General features: G+C 48.8%; 1 protein-coding gene across 4 annotated transcripts in view; it reads right to left on the bottom strand.

The window, feature by feature from the left end:
• Positions 1–26462, bottom strand: part of REV1 (REV1 DNA directed polymerase) — a 1193441-nt gene that overhangs the window by 153373 nt on the left and 1013606 nt on the right. For all 4 annotated transcript variants that reach the window (XM_069636691.1, XM_069636693.1, XM_069636692.1 and 1 more), the window contains one exon: positions 1657–1813. In XM_069636691.1, coding sequence (XP_069492792.1) covers positions 1657–1813 — 157 coding nt within the window. The remainder of the gene's footprint in view (positions 1–1656; positions 1814–26462) is intronic.

Genomic DNA, 26462 nt, shown 5'->3' on the forward strand with positions numbered 1-26462 from the left:
CTGACTCTTTCTGAGGCGCTAGGCCTACTTACCTAACAGGGAAGAACATTTTAAGCGATACAGGCCTTATACTAAAATAAAGCAGGGTATACGTTTTAATGGCTTTGCATTGTGTTTCTATCACTTGACTGTCTACGGTTTTACCTTTTTACCAATATTGATTTTTTACCAATACTATCTAACTGGATTTATTTGAGTGCTCAAACATGTGGCTCACTGAACTATCACACTACTCCAATATATCCTGAAGTCTTGCCTTACTACTCAGGTACACTACCTTGATAGAGTTTGGCTACACATAAGTGTCAATCACCCTGTTCATCAACTATGGTGGCCTGAGAGCGCTCCCACAGATTCTGAAAATGCATCCTAACATCCATAATCTTCTTTGTCATTGGATCCTTTTACGCCACGCAGCTCCTCTGAACCAACGCTACTGAGACTAGAGCATCTTACCTTTGACAACTTAGTATATTTTTCTACCAGACGGTGGTTGGTGCCCCCCTTATCCACACAGTCCTTAATGGCTGTCACCACCAAGTTGATGGTAGGGTCCATGGTGGAGTCATCCATCCTCCTCTTTTTCTCCTCATTTTTGTTTAGTGCCTATGTTTGGTAGAGCAAGAAGCACCCCTCATACATGACCTTCTTGTGTCTCCTCTTAGAAACCCTGGAGGGAATCCAGCTGGAGTCTCTATCCCTCTAGTGCTATGAGTGTGCCTGCTCAAGTTCCGAGGAGCTTCTGTGGCCCTCTGGACGGAAACTCGTCTCTGTGTGTCTCTCCTTGTACTTCAGAAGGTGACATTCCCGGGAAGGTCTGACCTTGGATGTCATGCCCCAGCATACCCCACAATGCTAAATGTCGGGCCGGTTACCGAGACACCATGCAGCAGTCATGTGTATCCGTAATGGACAGCATCCTCTGACACTTGAGGGTTCTTGTTCCTTTTTACTAAAATGTTTTGGCAATCCAATTACAATCAAGAAAGGAAATGAGAATTTAAAATTCCCTGACTGTTGGAACCAGTGGCTCAGAGTGTGTTCCGCAGTCCCGTAACCTCTGGCGTCAGAAAAAGAACAGTTGGGCGTGTGGGAGGCAGCACCACTTACACCCAGGACACCATCATTCCCGGTGGAGGCCTTGAGGCGTGCCCTTGTAGCACAGTAGGTGTGGATGGCCTGGCCGGCGCTGCGTGAGTGCCATTTAAAACTTTCCCAGTTTGCAGGCTGGACTTTTCAAAGAGAAGCAATCAGCACAGGAGCGAGTATCCATTAGAAAAAGCTATTTTCCCAGGATCACATAATTTAATCTAGAGAGAATGCCAGAATTTGAAAACAGGTCCTTTGGTTTTACAATGAGCAACTTAACCGAGATGACAAATCTGCCTCAAAGTGCTCCACACATTGACCGAAACATAGCAAAGTAATTAATTGCACTCTATTAGAGTAGTGTTTTGGACCATCTTAATTAAAAACATGAATTTATAAAGCTGAACACACAAACAATGTAAATGTAGAAATATAAGGCAATTTCCTTCGACATTGCTACTTTTGACATCTTTTTAAATGGACTTTTACATTTTGGAATTACTCTCCCTAAATAAATCAATTCTTCGAAGAATATCAATATGGACAAGACAATGCACAATGAATTACCTGGAATTGTTGTAATCCATTCCTTCAGTAATGTCTTGACATCATTATATTCAATTGCTCCAGCCAGATTAGGAGTTTGTGGTTTAAATGAAACCGGCGTTTCAGTCTGAACTGCTGATATTACTGATACTTTTGAGGTTGATGTGGCGGGTTCAACCTGAGAAGATAAAAATTCAATGCATCAGTTCCAAGACTATACTTTCATATTCAACCACCAGCTATGCACATTCGCTCCTGTTCACTGTACACGAAACATGCAACTGAATGAACACTTAACGCAGATTGTAATATGCATGTGTATTCAAGAGTGATAGCCTATTTTAGTGAAGAACTGACTTCAGGCAGCCATTACAAATATCCAGACACAATATTTTATTCAAGCAATAATACCTGGAGTGCTAGACCATAGAAGTGTGTCCTTTTCGAGACAGGTTTCCACAAGGACAGCGGGGTGCTATCTCCCAGTACGGCGTGACACTTCAGGCCTTATTGCTATTAGCTCAAAGCTTTTTCTGCCCTTCCCAAAAAACCCAGCCAACAACTGGCTCCCATAAAAAGTGGCAAATGGAGATTTAGGCAGCCAGTGAGTTATGTGAGAGGCCCCGATCCAGGTGAGTAGCCAAAGAATGAGTACTTTAGTTTAAATGGTGGTGACTACTCTGGCTTTGCTCCCCACACCACCATCAACTAAAATGATACATTTTAGTTGATGGTGGTGTGGGGAGCAAAGCCAGAGTAGTCAACAGCTTGCTCAGAATCTGGTTTGCTCTGTAGGATTCGGTCCATGTTACAAGACACCTGACTGGATGCTCAGGCACCCTCACTCTTTGGTATTAGGGCGGTCAATAGATTAACGAGACAACAAGTGAAATCTAACATGTTATTTAAATTCCAAAACCAAGACCAAACTGAAGCAGCATACATAGGTATAAGCTTTTTGTTATACATAGTTCGTGCAGCCACAGTTTTTGCGGATGTGTAGTACTGTAAAATAACATTTACTATGGTTAAGCAGATTAAAGGCACTGAATGCATCAACCTTGAAAAGCTGAAAAGCTATCTGGTCTCCAAGTGCTCAGTAAGTTAAGGGATCAGCCCAGACCTCTGTTCTGTCTGCAGACACAGGTTTGAATTCCAGCACGGCTGACTCAACCTTAATCCCGTCTGCGATTAATAAAGCGAGTAACAAAGCTGGGGAAAGCCCCACCTATTAGAGTACTTGTACAATCACAGATGAATCTGATAGGGAGTCTGTGGTCTGCCGAATATAGATGTTTTTAACATTTAAAAGCAAAGTAATTCAGGCTGTTGCCCTCACTCAGAGGTGATCAGTACTGTACAACACTGGTGACCGTCATTACAATGAATCCTTATGGCTTTCCCTCCTGCTATTCTCTAATTCCCTGCATGAAGGGGGGGAAATGCATGGAGCGGATTTCCCACTCAGTCTAAGGCATCCATTTCAAAACAGGGAGAGAGAGAAACCATTCCAGGAGCAGCACAGACAAAAAGGAGGTAATAGACAGACAAAAGCCCAGAGTGGGTACCTAAGGAGAGGCAGCAAAGTAAGACCACAGGACGACAGATTAGAAGGGGATTCAGGGAGAAGTTTAGAACCTAAGATGAATTGCATAGTGTGAGTTGTCACTAACACTCCAAAAGCCTAGCACAGTATTGATGACAAAGTTATGAGATTCAAGGAACAATTAAATAGAGTTCTGGTTTTACCACTTACTTCAAAAGCCTAGAGCTGTGTCTTTGACATAGTCAACGGATCCAGACACACGTTTGCCTACTGTACATTGCCAGCCTACCACTTCAAAAGACAAGAGTAGAAACACAGAAAAAGCCAAAAGAATGACAGATACATTATAGGTTAGGAGTGGTAATTCTAACTCTTCATAAACGTAGAGATGCTGATAAAGAAAGCCATGGGAGAATACAGAGCGATAACTGAACATAACATTTTAGGAATACGAGTTACTGCTATGTAACAGAAGGTAAAGAGTAAAGAATTGCATGTTTGGAGTTGTGGTCCACATTCTGAGTCACAGGCTGGTGAGAGGAAATCTGTAGGCGACCCACAGACGGGCAAAGGTGCCTCACAAGAATGATTTTGAAGCAAGCAACCAACAGACTATGGCATTGTGATGCCAACCTCAAGAAAAGATCTGCAAAGATTATTACAAGGAGAGGAAAGATAGAAAGATTCTGACAATACCAAGAGACAAGATGAAGGTGGGGACAGAGGTACACCTGACACAGAAATGTATTGTAAACCAAGAATATCGTATCTTCTCTAACTGTCTAAATCAAACCTGACAACATCATTTGAAAAACACTACAGCACCCACAGTAACAACACTAATACTCGTGGACAAAGCAGGCCATCTAGCTAGGTTACATAAACACAACCCAAAACCTTCAAGCCTCAATTCTGTACAGCTCCAGAGCACATCACTAATAAAGACATTGTAACCCAACAATGAAATCACAACATTGCCACAGAAGAAAACGCAGTTGCCCCAAAAACAAAGGCCACAACATCAAAATGGGACCCTGGCTGGAGCACAAAATTATATCTGACAGATAACATCAATCTCAAAAAAAGAAGCCACAGTGACCTCCCACATGGTCCAAAGTCATCCACTACAGCAGGATAACTCCCCATCACAGTGAACATCTTGCTGACCTCTCCTGGAAACAATCAAGATCATCAATGCCACCATTCCGAACCCTGGAATAGGTTCCGTCATTTCTCATCCTTTTTGGGTGAAACCATCCTTTAAATCTTAGTTCAATCAAACATTTCACAAAATGGGAAACACCATTTTTCAAGTTAAATACTGCAGTTTGAGGTTCATGTACATCAAGTTTGTTCAGCTCGCTTACTTCTCCTGCTGTTTTTAAACAGATCCTATTTATCTTTGCGGACATCACAAATCAAAGGAATACTCAATTATACTTATGCTGGCGAGATACATAGATTTACATGACAAATTGCACCTCCTAGATGTATTTTGTAATTGTGAAGACTTCATCCATGCTTGGTACCAAAATGCAGACTAGATCCTCCAATCCAGTCGCCAGGACCATTATGTTTACTGCACATTGGAAGACAGAGTTCTTTTATGTATCAGGATTTTAAGTATATCCTCCTCTATAAGACTGATGAACCCAGCAAGTGTGACAAAGGTTTTATGTTAGGGGGTGAGACTAGGGAAGACCATGGTGTCCAAGTGTCACCACTGCTTTGTCCTGTACATTCTAATTGGTTTACTAATGCGAATATTCCTGGTGTGTCTACTTCTTTTTTTTACGGTGCTGAAATCATTAGAATTTACTTAGGCTCCTCGACTATCTCTAACACACATTAATGCAGTAGTTAAATGAGCTAATTTTCATCTTTTTGCTTTAAGATCTGTAAAATAATTCCGCTCTGCAGCTCACTTCCGGATGTTGGTCCAATCGTTGTCCTATCTGGAACTGATTTCGGTGATTCTATTTTAGTTGGTCTTCCCCAATCTTCCCTTGCCCCTTTGAAAGCTGGTTTTAATGTGGCTGCCTGCCTTATTTAGGGTGCAAATATAACTCCTACTTATCTACATTGCCTTTTAATAGATTTAACGATCGTGTTTAAATTATGTGCATCATGTACAAAGCTATTTTCAGACTCCTTCATGTATGGCTAAAACACATTGAAGATTTCTGGGGGGTCTAAGAGGTCTGCAGAGCTACGAGTCACTTCAGCTAGAAGTCCCCAAATTTAAGAGTTTTTTCTATACGAATATCATTTACAGGTGCTGCAGTCTCATTGGAATGCTCTTCCACCTAATGTATGCAAGATCTCTGATTATCTGACATTTAAGAAGGTCTTGAACACCTGGCTACGGAATCCTGCTTCGGACTAATGTTTTAGCTGTTTTATGAGACAATCCTTTTAACTAACTGCTCTTATCTAGTTTTTATTGTAAATCTTTTACTTACGCACACTCTATTGTTCTGTGATTTCATTTATATATGTTTTTAGTCTGTACAGCATTCTGATGCATTCAGACTCCTGGTTCACGCTTTATAAAAACGGTAAATAAATGTATGGCCTTAAGGAGGGAAAAAGATAATCTCCCAGGTTCTGCAGGCAGTCCCTAACCTGTAGTCTGCACCCACTCACTCACTCAAACCCTTCACCTATTGCCCATCATCAACCAGCTATACCAGCAAACACATGTAAGAGACCCTTGCCTGCACAGAAACCCACTGTTCATCTTGCAATGGAGGGCTTTGAGAGAGCCTTCCCAGGCCTGGAAGGTCCAAATGAAACGAACAGTTGAATCATTGTACGGAAGCACCTAGTACTCACCACATCCAGCATGTGCAGAGTTTGCTCCGCTCGAGATGTTGGTGTGCCAAAGAATACAGGAAAAACCACCTGCTGATTTGGATGGCAGGCGGTTGGCACCTTTGACACGTATGTTGGGTTGGTACGTAGGACAGTCTTCTCCTTGTGAAACGTCAAATAGGCTGGTTTTATGGAAAACACCTGGATCCTTCCCACTCGCCAGGCCTAAGTTATGGCCACCAAGAACGCCGTTGGAAAGGAAGGATGCTTAATAAATGCTTGATGCATGGGCTCAAACGGTGGTTTCGTGAGGGTTGTGAGTAGCACATTGAGCCCTCATGCTGGAAGTGGGCGACGGACAGGTGGAACACCCCTGACAAAAACTCCTTCACCAGCCGGTGAGACCAAAGGGATGGCACCACTGCAGTGTGGTTGTACCTGGAGATCGCCGCTAAGTGCACCTTAATGGAAGAATGCATTAAACCAGACTGAGCCAGGGACAACAAATATGGCAGCAGATCCTCCGGTTGGATGGTCTGAGGGTGCAGTTGTTTGTTTTTTCACCATACTTGAAAAACTTTCCACTTGCTCTTGTAGCATTTCAAGGTGAACAAAGCCCTAGCCCTAGGCAGGATTGCCTGGCAATCTTGCAAAAGGCACAGTGCCCTGAATTCTAGGAACACATGAGCCAGGTCAGCAGGTTGAGAGAGGCTGGGTCATGGTGCAGTACCGCTCCCAGTTTCCTGGACAGGAGCGACTGGTGTGGGCGCAGCTTGATCGGCGTTGCTAACGAGAGAGCAAGGTGGTCCGAGTACCAGTCTCAGGCATGCCAGGGCCAGTAATACCAGTTTGCACCGATACAGTCCTAAGGTGTGGAGGACTCGAGACACCAGAGGAATCTGGGAAAATGAATAGAGAAGAACAAGTTACTTTCTTACCTGGTAACGTTCTTTCGATGGGATGGTCCGACGACGTATTCCATATCTATGACATGTAATCACCACAGCTGTGCTGCTTCGGAAACTTTTTTCGACGTCTGCGTCCTGCGTCGATGACGTCGATGCGCCGTCGTCGAGGGCCTCCTCCGACGTCATCCGATGTGATAAGTAGGACGCACGACGCCCGTAGCCTCAGTTGTAGTTTTTTCCCCCAGAACGTGACACACTAGTCAACTGCCAGTCAGACACAAAGCCTTGCGGAACGTAAGCTGCAATCGCAAAAGAAATTCTGCCGCGGGGAAGGCAGGGCGGGAGCGATATGGAATACGTCGTCGGACCATCCCATCGAAAGAACGTTACCAGGTAAGAAAGTAACTTGTTCTTCGAGGGGATTGGGTCCTCCGACGTATTCCATATCTATGACAGACTCCCAAAGCAGTACCAGAGCAAGGAGGAGGGAAAGAATTTAGAATCAAAATTTAGAATAGCCAATCAAATAGCAGAGCAAAGGACCGCCTTACCAAACGCCAGATCCTGTGCTCGGATGGAATCGAGGGAATAGTGACGTACAAATGTATGTACTGAAGTCCAGGTGGCTGCATCACAGATGTTGCGAATAGGAACACCCCTCTGCAGGGCAGTAGACGCAGCCATACCCCTGGTAGAATGGGCCCGCAAGCCAGCCGGTGGGTCCTTACCCGCCAAGCGGTAGCACTCCGAGATGGCCAAAATAATCCAGCGAGACAAAGTCTGTTTCGTCACAGCTTGCCCCAAACGCTTTCCAGCGTAACCAATAAAGAGTTGATCGTCCACTCTGACCCGGGACATGCGTGAAACATAAAAGCTTAAAGCTCTCCTAGGATCAAGCCTATTGAGCCTCTCCTCTTCCTTACCAGGATGCGGAGGAGGATAGAATGCCAGAAGAACAACCTTCTGGGCCAAATGAAATTCCGACACTACCTTCGGAAGAAAAGAAGGACGAACTCTAAGGACAACCCTGTCCTTGTGAAATACAGTGAAGGGTCACTTAACTGAAAGTGCCTGTAACTCACTCACTCTGCGAGCGGAAGTAACCGCAACTAAAAACACAGTTTTCAGAGTTAACAGCCTCAAAGGGCAAGAATGTAAAGGCTCAAACGGAGCACCCATAAGAAACTTAAGAACAAGGTTTAAATCCCAACCGGGCACCAGGAAAGGTGACGGAGGGAACACATTAGTGAGCCCTTTCAGAAACTGTGAAATTAAAGGGATTTCAAAGTAAGAACACTCTTCAGACGAGAGTTTAAAGATGGACAGCGCCACCAGGTAACCTTTAATGGTACCCACTTCCAAGCCCCTGTGGGCCAAAGAAAGTAAAAAGGACAGAACCATCGGGATGTCACATGCAAAAGGATCCACATTCTGAACTCTGCACCAGTCGCAGAACTTACGCCAACGGCAACGGTACAGAGACTTTGTTGCTGGCCTTCGGGCCGAAAGCAACACCTCCATCACGTCTTCAGGGAGGTCCCAATCCCTATACCTCAACCTTTCAGAAGCCAAGCGTGAAGGTTGAGGGATCTGACCTCTGAATGGAGAACCTGACCCCCCTCCTGTGAGAGCAGATCGTCTCGGTAGGGAAGACGACGCAGAGAGCAGATGGATAAGTCGAGAAGGTCCGGGTACCACGTCCTCCGAGCCCACGCCGGAGCAATGAGGATCATCCGAGAACCGAACTTCCGTAACCTCCGCAGCACTTGCGGGATGACGGGGACTGGAGGAAACGCGTACAGCAGCGGGAATGACCACTCCACCACGAACGCGTCTCCTAAGGCTCCTTTTGGAGGAAATTCCCGCGAGCAAAACCTTTCGCACTTCCGGTTGACACTGGAGGCGAAGAGATCCACTTGAAGGGTCCCCCAAAGGGCGAAGATCTCCAGGAGAATCTCCTGAGCCAACTCCCACTCGTGAGAGATCGTGCTCTGCCTGCTCAGAGCGTCCGCCGTCACGTTTTCGTCTCCGGCCAGATGAACTGCCGAGATCGAAACTTCCTGCTGGATGGCCCAGAACTCGAGCTGCATCGCCTCCCTGCACAGAGGAAGTGACCCTGCCCCCCCCTTTTTGTTGAGGTAGTGCATGGCCACTGTGTTGTCCGTCAGGATCAGGACACTCTTTCCTCGCACAGTCGGCAGAAAAGCCTTCAGGGCTAGCCTGACGGCCCTCAGCTCCAACAGATTGATATGGAGTCTGGACTCCGACGGAGACCAACGACCGCTGACTGTCAGCCCGTTGGCATGAGCTCCCCAACCCGTGAGGGATGCTTCCGTCACGATCGTCACCTCCGGCCAGGGAAGCCAAAATGGAGCCCCCTTCATCAAGTTGCCTTCGAAGGCCCACCACAGAAGGTCCCGGGCGACCGAGGGCGGCACCTGAACCGGGTCCGACATCCTGCTGGAGGACTGCAACCATTGCGTCTTGAGCGCCCACTGCAAAGATCTCATCCGCAGGCGAGCCTCTGGCACCAGAAGAATGCAGGATGCCATGAGGCCGAGCAACCTCAAGAACTCGAACGCTGGGAGCGTCTGGGCATGCTGAAACTTGTGCGCCATCTGCTGAATGTGAAGAGCCCTCACCTGGGGAGGAAAACACTGCCCCAGGGAAGTGTCGAGCACTGCTCCGATGTACTGGAGCCGCTGTGTTAGCGTCAAATGGGACTTCTTTAAATTGAGGGAGAAGCCCAGCCTGGGAAGGGAGTGGCAGGTGACGGACAGATGATCCAGGACTTGCTCGGGAGAGCTCCCCCTGATCAACCAATCGTCCAGGTAGGGGTAGACGTGAATCCCCCCTTTCCTGAGATGCGCTGCCACCACCACCATGAGCTTGGTGAAAACCCTCAGGGCGGAGGTCAATCCGAACGGCAGGACCCGAAACTGAAAGTGCGAGTCGCCAACCGCGAACCTCCGGTACTTCTTGTGCTTGGGATGGATCGGCACATGGAAGTAAGCATCCTTGAGGTCGAGTGACACCAACCAGTCCTGAAGCTGAAGGGCCTGGAGGACTTGAGAGAGAGTAACCATCTTGAACTTGTCCTTCCTGAGGAGTTTGTTCAAACCGCGCAAGTCCATGATGGGTCTCAATCCCCCGTCTTTCTTCGAAATAAAAAAATAAGGGGAATACCATCCCTTGTTCCTCTCCGCTACAGGCACCAGTTCTATGGCGCCTTTCTCCAGCAGGGCTTGAATTTCCTGCGCAAGGAGCGGATCCGGACTCTGCAAAGAGAGGTTCCCCGGTGGATTGTCGCGAGGCCTGTGCCGAAAGGGAAGACACTAGCCGTGGGTTATGATCTCCAGAACCCACACATCTGAAGTAATGGCTTGCCACTCTACAAGATGCTGCGCCAGCCTTCCCCCAACCGGCGAACCATGGGACATGGCCTCATGACTGAATGGGAGTGACTGCGGCGTTACCTGAGGGCAAAGAGGCAACTGCCCGAGCGGCCTTGGCACCACGGGTACCCTGTCGTCCACCTCTGGTACCCCTGTGTTGGCCTCTTTGACTGCCAGCTCCTCTCGCTTTACTGAAGGAGTAATAGCGAAAGGAACCACCCCTCCACTGCTGTCCCCTAGGACGAAAAGGCGGAGGTCGGCGAACTGCAGCGCCCAACGACTTCGCTGCAGCTTTTGAGGTCTGCAACCTCTCAAGGCTCTCGTCAGCCTTGCTGCCAAAAAGGTGTTCACCGTCAAAGGGCATGTTGAGGAGCCGGGACTGCACATCAGGAGCAAACCCCGACTTCCGCAACCAGGCAAACCTGCGTATTACGGTGCTCGCCGCCATGGACCTACTGACGCACTCACACATGGCATCCTTACCATCCTGGACCATAGCAAGGAAACCATCCCGTTCGTCCCCTTCGGGAATATGTTCAGCCGCTAATGCAACACAGTTCCACAGAGTGTGTGTGAAACGAGACAAGGCACAAATGGAGTTGGCCGCCTGAAGCGCCATACCACCAGAAGAAAACACTTTCTTCGCCCAGCCATCAAAACGTTTGTCGTCCCTATCAGGAGGGATGGTAGGGTACGACGCCTGCTTTGCCGGGGCCGTGGCCGCCTGCACCACCAAACTCTCCGGAGTGGGGTGCCTGGTCAAGTAGCAGGGGTCGCTACTGGCTGGACGGTATTGTCGCGACAAGGATCTGCCCACCGCCGGGAGACACTCCGGAGCAGTCCAAGCCGCCGCCACCCTTCTCTGTAAAGCCATATGGAATGGCAGTACCGGATCAGTTGGGGGACCAACATCAAGGATGTCCGTCAGATCATCCTGCACAAACTCCCCTTGGGGAGCAGACCATCCCAAGTACTCAGAAACCCTAGCCATAAGGCGCCGGTACGAGGAATCGGCATGAGAGCCAGGCTCAGGCCTACAAAACTCCACCTCCGGAGAGGTGTCCAGTCCACTGGCATCATGCAGTGACTGTCTCAAATCGTCAAACTGACTATGGCCCGAGACAATTTCATCTGGAACCTGACTAGGACCAGGCCATCAGAATCCTCATCCGCCTCTGAAATATAGTCCAGGTGGCGAAAAGAAGGCACCCGAGAGTGCTTGCTCTTAACCAGAGCCTTCCTAGGGGGTTCTCCCGTGCCACGGGGTCCCTCCGACACGAAAGGCGTCGATGTCGTCGAGCGAATCGGCGCTGGCGTCGAGAGAACCGGCATCGGCGCCGAGAGGATCGGCGTCGAGGAATTCGGCGTCAACGTCAGATGCAGCGCCTCCAGCATCGGCGGCGTCAACACAGCCCTCGAAGCCGGAGCCCCGAGCGTGTCCCTCGATGACCTGAGCGTCGACGGCTTCGACGACTTCCTCGGAGCCGGACCCTCGAGAAAGCCTGTCGACGCCCTCGACGCCTCAGACGTCGATGTCTTCCTCGAAGACCTCACAGGTGCATGCGGTCTCGAACGCGTCGAGGACCGGGACCTGGAACGGGTACGTCGAGAACGAGTCTCCTTGTGCGAACGGGACCTCTCCCGTGACTCGTGCCGACCACTCTTGCGAGCGGTGTCTCCCGACCTTCCACGACCGACCCCACTCGGGGGCGCGGACGGCTTAGTACCCTGCGACTCAAGAATCGCCAGCATTTTCTTCCCGAAGGAAGCCCATTCCTCCGGCGTCGCACGGCTGGTGGGGTAAGCAACGTGCCGGGCAGAGTCCTCCGAAGAGGACCTGGAAGACGACCGGTGTCGGCGCTTCCGAGAATGCCTCGAAGAGGCTGAGGAGTGGTGAGACTGACTCCTAGAAGGAGACCCACAAGACTTCCGACGATGACGCGGAGAGTCACCCCTCGAATCATCCGTCGAAAGCCCCGCAGACTTCGACTTCCTGGGCTTGGACCCCCGACCTACCGACAACTTCTTCTTACGTTCGCGTAAGGCTTTGGACGTGAGCGACTGGCAGTCGATACAGTCATCCGTGTCGTGGGCCTCCCTGAGGCACCAGAGGCAGGCGTCGTGCGAGTCCGTCACCGACATCTTGGACCCACACTCCCTGCACTTCTTGAAACCCGGACGCGGGGTCGAAGACGAAGTAGAAGACATCTTCACACGAAGGATTTTCACAAAACGAACAGGTTCGAAGAACCGAGAAGAACAGCACTCCAAAGAGTCAAGGCGTTAACCGAGATTCACGAAGCAACACGTTCGCGGAAAAAACGGAACTGAGGCTACGGGCGTTGTGCGTCCTACTTATCACATCGGATGACGTCGGACGTCGGAGGAGGCCCTCGGCGATGGCGCATCGACGTCATCGACGCAGGACGCAGACGCCGAAAAAAGTTTCCGAAGCAGCACAGCTGTGGTGATTACATGTCATAGATATGGAATACGTCGGAGGACCCAATCCCCTCGAAATGTCCCTTCCCATGGAAACGCAAAGACGTCCCCCAAGCTCTCCGGATGGGGAGGCGGCTGGCAAAGGTCTTGCAGCAACTTTTGTCATGGGTGGCACAGAGATCAATCTCCGGGGTGCCCCACATTTGAAACAACAAGTGAAGCTAGTTGTTGTGCAGTTCCCACTCATGGCAAGAGCATAACCTCCTGCTGAGGGAGTCCGCAAGAGTGTTCTGAATTCCCAGTATATGAAGGGGAATGAGAAACATGTCCTGCTGTAGAGCCCAATGCCACAGGGTTTGGGCCTCCCTGTTCCTCCTTGCTTGCGGACATAAAACATCAATGTTGTGTTGTCAGTGTAAATTCGTACCCCCTGTACCCTCAGGAGGGGGAAAAAAAGACTTTAGGCCCCAAAACATTGCTTGTAGCTCCAGCAGGATGATGTGCTGGCTCTTTTCCTCGTCCGATCAAAGGCCCCTGGTGTGTTGGTATTGACAGTGGTCCCTTCAGTGACGCATCCGTTGTGACAGTGGCCTGATGGTCGGGCAACCTGAAGGGGGCGCCCTGCACCAGATGTTCCCTCACTGACCACCAGCGAAGGCTCAGTATGAAAACCGGTGTTAGAGCAATGCGGCCGTCCCAGGACCCTGAGGCTTGGATCCAGTGGGCATCCAGGAATTGCTGCACCGGTCTCATGTACAACCGGCAGTTGGTGATCAACGGGATGCATGACGACAACATCCCCAGGAGGGATTTGTAGTTGCGAACTGGCGTTACCCGGGCACCGTTGAGACAGCGCACCTTGTTTAGAAGAGCTGCCACCCTTTAGTTTTAGGGTCTGGCGGTGCAGGTTTGTGTGTCGAGCCTTGCTCTGAGATAGAGTGCCTGTTGAGATTGAACCAGGCACGTCTTTGGGAAGTTGATGGAGAAACACAGTTGCTGTAGACACTGTATGGTGGTGGCAGTGTTGGTTTCTGCAGGTGGATAAGAGGGGGCTCTTACTAACCAGTCGTCCAGATACGGGATAGACGTGAACGCCCCTCTGCCGCAGGTGAGACACCACTGGCACAAGGCATTTTGTGAACACCCGCAGAGCAGACAGCAGGCCGAATGGAAGTGCCTTGAACTGACAATGTACTCCTGCACCACGAACCGTAAGTAGCACCGGTGTGAGAGTTGAAAAGTGATGTGAAAGTAGGCGTCCTCGAGGTTGAGGGACACCAAGAAATCTCCTTCTTGTAGTTGGGACAACACCTGCTGTAGCGTGACGATGTGGAAGTTTGCGCCTTTAGGAACTTTGAGCACCCTCAAATCCAATATGCCCCCCCCCCCTCTAACTTGTTGTGCAGAGACTTTTTCATTACCAGGAAGTCACGGGAGTATACTCCTGTGCCAAGCGCGTCCTTGGGAACCTTTTGCACTGTGCCCTTCTGCTGCCGAGCTCGCACTTCCTGAAGCAAGGGGTGTCGCAACTTCTTTGGTTTGTGTGCGGGAGAAAGTCCGGTGGATAGTCCATGAACTCCAGCGTGTGGCCCTGCTGGAGGAGGGATTGCACCCATTTGTTGGTGGTGATGTATGTCCATTCTTCGATGAACCTTGACAGTTGTCCTCCCACAGGGGGACTGAAGTGGGAGTACTTGACCCTGGGCTCGTCATGCTTATTTGCCGAACTGGCCCTTAGACCGGGAGGAGCCACGTCGTCGCTGCAAACCCATATAGGACTGGAACTTTTTCCTGTACCTGTCCCCTGACTAGTACAGGCTTTTGTAGGAGGAGGAAGACAGTTATGTGGTGCAGTTATCCTGCAAAGTCCTGCCATGGCACCCTTTTCCTGAATGAAAGGACTGGGACCTTTGCTGCAGTGTGCCCAAAGAGTGAGCGGTTTCTGTGTCCTCCTTTATGGACTGTAAGGCCTCGTCCACCTTCTTTCCAAAAAGGGCATATGTGCAACCCTGGACTGGACATCGGATCGTAAATCTGTGGCCTTGGGTCAACCCTGCCTACGTAGGACCGCTCCATTACCTAGCTGACAAAAACCAGTGTCGGCAATGTCCACGGAAACCATAATGGCATGGTCCGACGTCAACTTGCCTTCATGGAAGATGTCTAAGGCCTCTTGCTTTTGTCATCTGGCAAGAACTCCAGCAAGTGACCCAACTTGTACCACAGCTCGCAATCGTAACATGCAAGTATGGCCACTGCAGTCGTGGCTGCGGTGGTGTAAGGCTGGAAATGCCTTATGGTGAGACAGGGCCTCCTAGTCCTTGTCCTACCACTTATTTGTGTGTGTTTTCTCTATTTTTTCTGCCACTGAGGTCCAGCTGGACCTTCGGCAGTGCAGCTCTTCATTTTATCTTTTGGTGAACACCACCCGTGGGATATTCTTATGGCACCCATGACTGGGGGTACACCCTTGTACCCCTTTATGTGTGTTTTTGGGCACCTGTGTGTTGCCCACAGAGCAGGATATGGGCTGGTGGCAGCTACATGCTGATTTGGCAGTGGGTCCAAGTGTCCTCCATTTTGGGATAACCAGGCCCTGCCATAGAAATCAATGGATCCCTACACAAAGGCAAGATGTCCACTGTGACCTCCTGGTTTTTATTGCCATTTACCTTGTTTCCCAAAGTCCTGGGAAGCTATGTCTCTGTTTCCTTCCCTCCTGACTGGCTGTTGGGTGGAAATGCCATATATGGCTCTGGGGGTGCCTCCTGTCAGACTGACTGGAGCCTTCACAGTGGCTGTGTGTTGTGGGTACACCCTAGTGGTGGGACCGTTGTTAATGGAGTTGGGAGTCAACTCACATTCTCTGTAGTGGGAGTCTGGTTTCTGTGTGTGTGACACAATGAATGAGACAGCCCTGAATGAAACAGACATGAATGCAGTGTAGTGCGCTGAAAGGCTGGGTACTTGCCCTGTTAAGATGAATTTATAAACTCGGATCTGGTGGGCAGAGGTTCAGAAGGCAAGCCTAGTTTCTTGGAACAGAGTAACCTTCTGGACAAGCCAGACCAATCAAGGTAGCATTGGCGGCGGTCAAGACTAGGTCTCAGGAGGGGGGAGGGTGATCGAAGGCCCACAATGAGCACACTCAGTAAACACATAACTGACAGAGTAATTTGTGGTATCAAATCAAAAACATATATACATTTCTTAAAGGCCTTTTAAGCCAAACAATAATTATATAATTATTCATCAGTATTAACAAAGCCAACACAACACTAATCTAGCAAACATATATATAGTAACCAATGGCCAACAGGGATATTACGCAGTACAGTTCCACAACCTGCAAAGAAAGGGGTTATACAGTGTGAATATCTCTGTGGTGTCCTTCACAATTCACACCATAGCTAAGAGGCAGTCCAGTCCCTAAGACGAGTGGAGGCTTGAGCTCAAAGTACTTTCGGTGCAGGCGCATGCAATCGTGCGGTTAAGTCAAAACAGGGTCTCTTCAAGGGGCTGTAGCGACTCAGGAAAGTGGGTGAGGCAGTGAAGAATAAGTTCCCACTATTCGAGGAGGGTCTCCCCAAGAGGGCAGAACAGGATCCAACAGCTGGGAATAGCTCGGTAGCACAGGCTACCTCGATAAATAAGAGTGGCCCTCAGGGGACGCTGGTGCGTAAACATGGATGGATGCACCAGGGGCTACCAGTAAGGGTTGCAGGTACTCACCCACCCTCAGCGCACTCCTGACCAAACTTCGGCAGTCGAGTCAACTTCGGTCGCAGGTTCAAATCCTGCAGTTGCGCGACTCAGCGGCTTTCAAGGGCTGCGTTCCAAGAATGATTCAGTGGCGATTTCTCCACTCCTGGTGAAGGGATCAGGCCAGTTCGGCTGCAGCAAATCTGAGGGCACAGCAGCAAGGCACCCACGAAGTTCGTCACCAGAGCTGGGCGATACAGTGACCGCGTATGCTCTGGTTCAGGTATACTCTCCTAATTCCAGACCTAGGAATGCTAGGTGTACGAAACTCGGCAGGAGAGTGCCTTATACCCAGAACTTACATCTCCAAAGGCTTAAGTCAAAAGTTGAGACGGCTGCGGTTCCAGGGCAAAGGTCCCATACAAGCTGGTCAGTTCACTGGGCAGTCCAGGAACACTTCCGAAAAGGCTTGCTTACAGGTTAAGTTGGAGGTGCTGAGAATAGTAGGTTTCACTATTCCAATGGGTCGAAGCAGCCTTGCAGGCCTTCTAGGTTCGATCAGAAACGGGTGCAAGCGGACAAGAGCGGGCTCAGGGTGCCAAACCTTCCAGCTGGTCACCAGCAGTTCCATGGATATGCTTTGTTGATTCAGAATACTTGGCTCCTTTACTAAGTTCAGTGTGAACTCAGACGATAGACTTGGAATGCAAAAAAGAGAAACTAATCTGAGATCACCTCATAAACAGCCATCCCAGACGTGGACCAATCATGGAGCACGGTGGTCACAGTCATCCCAGCACACCAGATATCCCGGCACCCAGGATGTGTATTGGAACTAGACAGCTGCAGCCCACATCCTGGAGGCCCACACATAACGAATTCAGAAGACTGCGAAAGCCTCGGTTTGCGCAGGGGGTCTGCATGACCAAATAAGGAATTTCCCAGGTCTGCTCGACCTGGTGAAGGCAAAGGGACAAGATGGCCAAAGCACAAAACAAAGGACCTTGTTCGATGGCCATTTTAGGCACTGGCCACTGTCCTGGCCCAAAGGCGGTAAACGCAGTATGGACCATTGGAAAGAGTTGAAAATACATAAAAAGTAACAGCTGCCACCAGCTCTGTCCAAGACACACTTGTACATTCACCAAATATCCTTTGAGGGTGTCTCGGGCCTTAAAATTAAAAAGAGACCCCCAGAGCACTGTAAGGTACTTTGTGCACTGATAAAATGTTACAAAAAATAGCAACAAAGGGAAAGACTAAGGGAAACAAAGTCTCCCAGTACTGCAAGTCTTAAGGGCATGTCAGTGTCCCCATAACAAAATGCGCAAAAGCCCAGCGGAGTACAGCAGAAGGCTGGGCTCCACTGTCAAAAGTCAGTCTAGGATGGTTAGACAACAGCAAAACGTTGGGGGTTCACAATTGGGGGGAAAACTACCCATAAATGGAAATCTTTCCTAACATGCCCCAATGCAGATTCTTTGTTTTGGGTGCCTGGGTGAAGTGAATGGCCTGTGAGCCTGATTGGCTGCCTCCTTGCATGAATGCCCTTCAGTGTGATTGGCTGACTGAGCCTGGCTCAGCCAGAGTGAAAGGGGAACAGATGTGTATATCTGGGGACCTCTCACTTACCAATTTGTTCAGAAGCTGAAGTCGAAACTTAGCAAGAAGAAGCTGTTCCTTGAAGCTCAGCTGGAGGAGAAGTCTGCTGCTGCAATTTCTTCAATGTAATCCAAAAGCTGACGTGTCTACCAAGGACTGATCCAGAAGGAGACCTCTTCCCCAATCTAAGAGGGACCATTGTGCAAAACTGCTACTCTTCATTCAAAGTGCCCTGTAAGCCAGTCCTGTGTGCCTGCTGTCCGGAGCAAGGGTCTTTGTGAGTCCTGGAAAGGAGTGCCAGGACATCTCCAGTCAAATAAGTCCATTGGTGTCGCCCAGGGTCCGGAGGTGCGTTTTGTGACCGCTGGAAGCTGTTGCTATCTACTGCCAAGAAGAGGGGGTACCCTAGTGTTAGGGAGAATTCTCTGTTTAGGCTGAATTTCCTAACCTAGTGAGTCCCCCAGCAGCTTTGCTGGATTTTTGGGGTTTATTTTTTTCTCCTGCCAAGAGTGAGACTCTTTTACCCTCACTCTTGGACATGATTTGAGTGTGTTTCTTTGAATCTAGATGTGTTTAATGGGCTATGGGGTCTTTTACTCCATAGGGCTTCATGTGTTTTTGGGATGTGTTTTACACAGCACCCTCAGTGCAGTAACACAGGGGTGTCATAGTGACCCCCCAGTATAGGCTCCATACCCTGGGACTGACTACTGTCTCCCAGAGCATGTAAAGTCACCATTAACTTTACTAGTCTTAAATTCTGAACAGAACCAGTACAAACCATCATATTGTGGACGTACTGGCTGGGGCAATTCAATTGCCCCGGGGTCTGTTAGTCGAGGGGGCACGTCTCCGTCCCCCCTGATCGAGTTTTGGCTGGTGGCAGTGGATACTACTTTTTATATTCAACCGCGAATATTTTCCTATGGGATTTCCCATTGTTTTAGGCTACTATCTTTATTTAATTATTTACGGTAGCCTCGAACATACCGCCGGTTTATTTAATTAATATTAATTCTCCGGTTAGTATTTTTTGCCAAAACTTGATTCTAAAATGGCGTTTGTGTTCTCTTCTGTGACTCCAACCCAAGTCGAGTCCTTTGTTCCACTTTTTGGCGGGCTTCTCCACAGAAGCACTCCAAAGTGGTGCCACTCTGTCTGGGGTACTTAGGAGGGGTGGAGGGGGATTTAGGCACCCTGGACCGAGTTGCCTAGGCAACTCAAGTCGCACTCCGTCCTGATTGGCCCAAGTGGTGAGCCGGCCAGCATGTTTGAGTGACAGCTAGGCTGAGTGAATGGGGGTTTTCTGCATAAAAGCAGGGCTTTGGGGACTGGAACTTCAGAAGTCGCCAGAGGACCTAAGAATCCGACGAGGGAGAAGCTGAGCCGACCTGCCACGACGCCACCACCAGTGGAGCCCTGCTGGACCGTCTCACCACTTTTCCCAACGACAACGGAGATCCCCTGCCGGAGAGTCTTCTTCCTTTGACTTGTGGGGATAACTAGTTTCACCGTCTTTTCGCCTTCCCGACGTACCTCGTGGCCACCTTGCCTGTGCCAAGCACCCCGGCAACCGGGATACCACGTTTTACCACGACCGCGAACAAAGGTACCACCTTTAACCGGAAAACTCAGCGGCTGGTTTCTTCCCTGGTAGTGCAATGACCTTCATCTTTCCTCCAAGTCGAGATCTTCTCTTCCCCTGGACGACGACGAGACTTGCACCCACTGCCAGGAACAACTGCCACCGCTGGAGGATCCTTCCCACTTAAGGTACCGTGTCCCGCCTGGCTTCCCTTGCTACCGACTGTACGGGGTAGATTTAGCCCCCGGCTTTCGAACCTGGGTTAGCCTGGGACACCCTGGCTAAACTTTCCTAAAGGCTCTCTAAAACTCTTTTTGAACCCTCTGCAAGACTTTCTAAGCCTAGTGTAACTGTGTGATCTTGGGCGCATTTGTGTTCTGCTCTCTAAGAGTGGGCCCAGCCTTTGGACTTTGGCTCACCAGTGACTTTTGCTCTTCTGCCTTGCTAACCGTGTTCCTAAATCTTAGAGTGGTGTACCTTTCCATATTCTGTCTTTTTCCCTCCCTTTCTCACAAACTTATTGGAGTGCCATCTAGTTAAGCGCTCACCTCTGTATGAAAATAAGTGGTGTTTTACTGTGACTTATCTGATAAGGAAAAAGGGGTGTATATATTACAATAGTAACTGTGTTTAGAATATTTTACAACAAGAGTGCTGGAGTGTTTCAAACACTGTTTTTAAATAAATAATTATATACTTTGATACCAAAGCTCTGGTCAGTGTTTGCTTGTATTGGTGTGTCTGAGTGCCTATTGTGTATACTTTGCATACTGCCTAACTCTTCTTGAGAGAAGTCTGACTGCTCAGCCACAGCTACCAGGTAAATGTGGATGGTACAGACTGCTACCAAGTGGGTTTACTGCTAACACCTGTAGTCCTAAGTCTTTTGCAGTGTTCCCTAAGGGAACTGCACATGTTTCTGCCTAACACCTGGCATAGTGCTGCTGGACACCCAGATCTGTGAGAGTTCCAACCTGTCTAAGAACATTTGAAAGGACATCCTTGCCACCACTCTCGCGCCAAGTCAACAATGTCTCAAAGTCCTGCCACTACCACCTTAAAACTCTCAGACGCATTTTTCCATACCTCTCCTTTCCCAACAGACTCTCTGCGGTCCAATCAATTGTTATATCAAGACTGGACTACGCTAACCCTCTCTATCTCGGAGTCCACGCATACCAACTGACTAAACTACAAAGAGCACAAAACACTGCCGCCAAACTGCTACTAGCGCTTGGCCCGAGAGACCACATCTCCCCAGCCTTCAAAACTCTGCACTGGCTTCCGGTTGCCCGAAGTGTGACCTTCAAAACTTTATGCATTTCTCACCGAGCACTACATAAAACAAGACCTCAATATCTTCAAGGCAAACTAAAACCCTATCACCCTGCACGTACGCCAAGATTTATTTATAGAGCGCTTTACACCAAGGCGCTGATCAAGCTCAGCCGGCCTCCTAGTCATACCAAAAACAAACTCAGTCAGACTCAATGAAGACCTCATGTCTTTCTGAAAATTACTGAAAACTTGGCTCTTCCCCTAAAACCGACCCCGAACTCAAACTAGATAACAGCATTGCATTGACTTTGCAAATGCTAGATCATAAATAGCAATGCAGCATCATGATCCGAGCGAGAAATCGAAAACTAATAACCTCTATTGGTTAGCTAACAGGACAAACAAAATAGAATGAACCCCCCCCCCCCCAAAACGAAAGATCAAACCTGCGAAGTAGATAAAAAGAATAAGTGTACAAGAGCAGTAAAGTGGCTGAAGTTAATGAAATGGACGAAATAAATGTAATGGACAAGAGTATCAATGTGGACATGAGGAATAAAGTGGATAACAATTCAACTAACCCAAACTACTAGACCTTAAATAACAAATAAACAAATAAATACAACATCAAGACCCAAGCGAAAATTCGAAAATTAATAACCTCTATTGTAAACTAAAAAGTACAAACAGAATAGAATGAATAAAGTAGATCAAAGCAGTGAAGTGGATAAAAGAATAAGTTGTACGAAAGCAGTAAAGCGGTTGAAATAAATGAAATAATTGCAATGGACGAAAGGAACAAAATGGACGAAAGGAATAAAGTGAAGAGGATGGAAAGATGAATACAGGAGACGGATGAGTGCACAGACAGATGGCATGGAATGTATGAGTGCATGGTATAAATGAAAGTACAGAATAGACGATTCGAGTACATCTGACGGGGTTAGTGCATGGGACAGATGGAGAGCACGGTACGGAGCGAGTGCGTGCGATAAGTTACATAGGCTGAACCGATAATGCAGGATGAATAAACAAAGTGAGTGGAGCCGATGACGCGCGTAGAGCCGATGACGCGCGTAGAGCCGATGAGTGCGCATAATGAATGAAGGCATGGAGCGATGAGAGCATGGAGCAGATAAGAGCGTGGTGCGGATATAGGTTGTGGTGCGGATGTAGGGTGTGAATGGATAATAGAGTGGAGCAGATGTAGGGTGTTGATCAGATGTAGGGTGTTGATCAGATGTAGGGTGTTGATCAGATGTAGGGTGTTGAGCAGATGTAGGGTGCAGTGGTGTTGAGCAGATGTAGGGTGTTGAGTGGATGTAGGGTATGGTGCAGGTGAGGAGCGAGTGTAGAGTGCGAAGCAAGTGTAGAATGCAGAGTGTGGAGCGGGTGTCAAGTGCGGAGCAAACAGGTGATGTATGTGGATGGAACGGGTGAAGTGGTTGGAGGGAACGGGTGAAGTGGTTGGAGGGAACGGGTGTAGTAAGGAGAAGAAACGGGTGAAGTGGGTGATATGAATGGAGGACGGATCTGGAAGAACGGGTGATGTATGTGGACGAGACGGGTAAAGTATGAGGAAGGAACCGGTGGAGTATGTGGACAAAATGGGTCAAATATACTGAATAGAATGATTGAAGTATGTGGATGGAACGGGTGATGTGGATGGATCAAATGAAAAATGTGGTTGGAACCGAGGAAGTATAAGTATGAGGTTGGAGCGGGAGAAGTATGTGAGAGGAACGGATGAACTGGGTGGAACGGATGAACTTGGTGAAACGGATGAACAGATCTGTTGACAAGAAAAGAGAAAGTAGTAAGACGTCTATGTTCCTTCCACCCAAGTGGGAAGGGTGGACGCATGTGAATCTAAGCAGATACAATCATCAGAAATGCTATTACGGTAAGTCATGCATGTCTTCGGATGCTTGTTAATCGGCTTAGAATCATATGCCGTGCATAGACTAGCAAGCAGTACCCAGAGTTGGAGGTGGGTTGTGAGAAGGAACAGTAGTGAAAAGATGTCTTAGTACTGCTTGTCCCACCTGAGAATCAGACCTAGAATGAGTGTCTAGGCAATAGTGTTTTGTAAAGGTGTGTACAGAACTCCAGGTTGCCGCTTTCCAAATGGAATCTAGGGGAACATTTGCAATGAATGCTATGGAAGCCCCAGTGCCTCGAGTAGAATGTGCTCTAGGCTTGAAGGGCAGTTCTCTCTTAGCAAGAGTGTAACAAAGTGTGATGCATTTGACTATCCACCTTGAGATGGCTGACTTAGAGACAGGATCTCTTTCTCTGCCAGTTGCCACTGAAACGAAAAATTGGTTTGTTTTCCTCTGTGGTTTTGTCCTTTCCAGATAGAACATGACTGCCCTGCGCACATCTAACGTGTGTAGGCTCCTTTCGGCGATGTTAGTGGGGTTCTGGAAGAAAGTGGGCAGTTCTATTGATTGGTTCACGTGGAACTTGGAAATAAATTTTGGCGCAAATCGAGGGAGAGTGCGTAGAACCACCTTATCTCTGAACAGTAACAAAAGGGTCTAGTATTGAAAGGGCCTGTAGTTCACTAACCCTTCTAACAGAAGTGATAACCACTAGGAATGCTGTCTTATAGGTAAGGTCTTTTAGACTTGCCTTGAGCATAGGCTCAAAGGGGGGCCCATGAGTCTAGTCAGAAACACATTTAAGTCCCATCCGGGAGCTGGGTTTGAAAATGGGGGGTAAATCCTCTGAACCCCTTCCATGAAAGCCTTAATAACTGGTATTTTCCACCACAACACCTTTTGCTGTGACGTAGTGTAGGCTGAGAGAGCAGCTAGGTGAACCTTTAGGGAATTAAAAACCAGGCCTGAATTCAGTAAGTGGGTCAGGTACAATACAATGTGAGTAGGAGAGCAGTCAATGGGATTGAAGCCCTTGGCATTACACCAGATAAAGCATTTCCATTTACTGGAATAGCAGTATCGGGTGTTGGGTTTTCTTGCTTCCCTGAGTATGCCCATACATCTCTGAGAGAGTTGATGGTGTCCGAACTCTATGACCTCAGGAGCCAGGCTGCTAAGTTCAGAGTTTGCAGGCATAGGTGCCGTGTCTCTGCCCTGTTCTGGGACAACATGTTGTACGGGCAGGACACTTTCATCGGAGGTGAGAAGGAATTCTCCATCAGATGAGAACCAGGGTTGGCAGGCCCACATGGGGGCCACTATTATGGTGACTGGCTCTTGGTGCATCTTGTGCATAATCTTGTTGCGTAAGGGAGTCGAGGGAGGTTGGGTGGGAGGTTTTAAGCATAAACAAATTTCCCTGACCAGGTTATCCAGAGCCCGTTCCCCTTGGGGTGAATCTAGGTTCTGTGGGTACCTGGATTCGTAATCTTGGCATTGAACGTTCTTCAGAGTTGCGAACAAATCGATCTCTGGAAAACCCCATTCTGCGGAAAGGTTGGAGACAAGGTCTTCGTGAAGTCGCCATTCGTACTCTACGGGCAGTGGGAAATCTCTGCTGAGCACATCTGCCAGAAGATTGAGTTCCCCTGAAACGTGTCGGGACAACAGGAACATCTTGTGTTTGAGAGCCCATATTCAAATGTTTTGGGATAGCTTGGATAGCCCTGGGGAGAGTGCGCCCCCTTGTTTGTTCAGGTAGTATATGGCTGTGGTGCCGTCTGTTAAGATCAGGACGGTCTTCCTCTAACTGCCTGAAAGGCTTTCAGTGCTTTGAATACCACTAATTGCTTCAACAGATTTATGTGGTTGGACGCTACTTGTGGGGACCATACGCTGTGCGCCGTCTGCTGAAGCAGATGAGCCCCCCACCCCGTGAGTGGTGCGTTGGTCGGTAGAGTGGCTTCTACTGAGGGGGTGGTGAAGGTCTTTGCCTTCAAAAGGTTTTCCCTTGACCACCACTGTAGAGAGAGAACAAGGGCTGGCGAGACAACTACCAGATCTTCCCATTGTCCACTGGCCTGACCCCACAGGCTGTTGAGCCACTCTTGCATGGGATGCAGATGCACGTGAGGAACTAAGTAAATGGAGGACGCTATCATCCCTAACAGTCGCATGGCCTTGCGTACCGTCACTTCCCGACTGGCTACATGTTGAGGGATCTGAAACAGCATGTTTTGAACCCTCTCGTTGGAGGGGAAGACTAGGCAGTCTTTCATTTGAATTAGCGCCCCTTGATTTGACTGGGCTCTAGGCTGGATTTCTTTTTGTTGATGGAAACTCCCAGACTGAATAAGAGGTCTATTGTCTTCTGAGTGTTCAATAGGCATGTTTCATAGGACTCCCCTGTTATGAGCCAGTCGTCGAGGTAAGGGTAAACCGGGAAGCATAGTCTGCGCAGGTGTGCTGCCGCTACTGCCAGTACCTTTGTAAACACCCTCGGTGCTGATACAATGCCGAATAGGAGCACTTTGAACTGATAGTGCTTGTCCTCCATCATGAACCATAGGTATTTTCTGTGCACTGGCAACATTGAAATATGAAACTATGCATCTTTCATGTCCAGTGTTGCCATGTAATCCTCCTGTTTCAACAGCGAGATTACTTCCTGTAAAGTGACCATACGAAACCTTTGTGGTTTGACAAACTTGTTCATTGGGCGCAAGTCTAGCACAGGGCGCATGGTGAGATCCTTTTTGGGTACAAGAAGTACACTGAATAAATACCCTTGTTTACCTGTAGAATAGGGGCGGCTTCTATGGCGTCCTTTCCTAGAAGGGTCTGCACATCTAGCAGTAGGATTTGCAGGTGGTCCAGCGTCCGGCGTCTTGGTCTGTATTGGGGGCAGTCGGGCAAATTCTATACAGTAAACGTGGGCAACTGTGTTTAGTACCCCCTGATCTGTTATCCCCTCCCATGCAATAAGGAAAGATGTTATATGCCCCCTAACCGGGGTTGCATGGGAGGGGACCTGGATCTGCAGGTCATTTCTGACCAGAGGCCGGGGCGCCTCAGGGGTTGGAACCTCGTCCTCAACCTTTCCCACGCCGCTCTACTCTGGGTGGATAGGATGGTGGAGGTTTTAGACCCTTTTCCTGAATTCCAGTTTGCTGCATTATATTGTGTCTGGGAAAAACAAGATTGCCTGCCAAAGGACCTGTGGAAGCCACTTCTTCTCTGAGGAGAGGGTTTCTGGGTAATCTGTTGAAGGGACTCGAGTGTCTCATGCTCTTTCTTGGCTGTTTCAAGAGCATCGTCTACTGCCTTACCAAACAGGTTGGTTTCTTCAACGGGTTTGTTAATTAGTGATGCTTGGGTCTCTGGCTTGAAACCGGAGTTCCTTAGCCATGCATGTCTCTTGAGCAAGGTACCTTGTGCCAGGGTTCTCCCTGCTGTCTCGGCAGCATCCAGAGTGTTTTTGAGCACATTCTGGTTCACCTGCTTGCCTTCGGAAACTATGGCGAGCAACCTGGTCCTTGCAGGTTCTGGCACTTCCTGGAGGCCTTCTTGTAGAAGGCTCCACTGGACGTCCGCATAGCTAGCCAATAGCGTGGGGTTGTTGGCTATTCGGGATGTAAACACAGCAGCCGTTGTTATTCTCTTCCCTGGTGC

Source organism: Ambystoma mexicanum, chromosome 7p, assembly GCF_040938575.1.
Source record: "Ambystoma mexicanum isolate Mex_15411 chromosome 7p, UKY_AmexF1_1, whole genome shotgun sequence".
Classification (NCBI taxonomy): Eukaryota; Metazoa; Chordata; class Amphibia; order Caudata; family Ambystomatidae; genus Ambystoma; species Ambystoma mexicanum.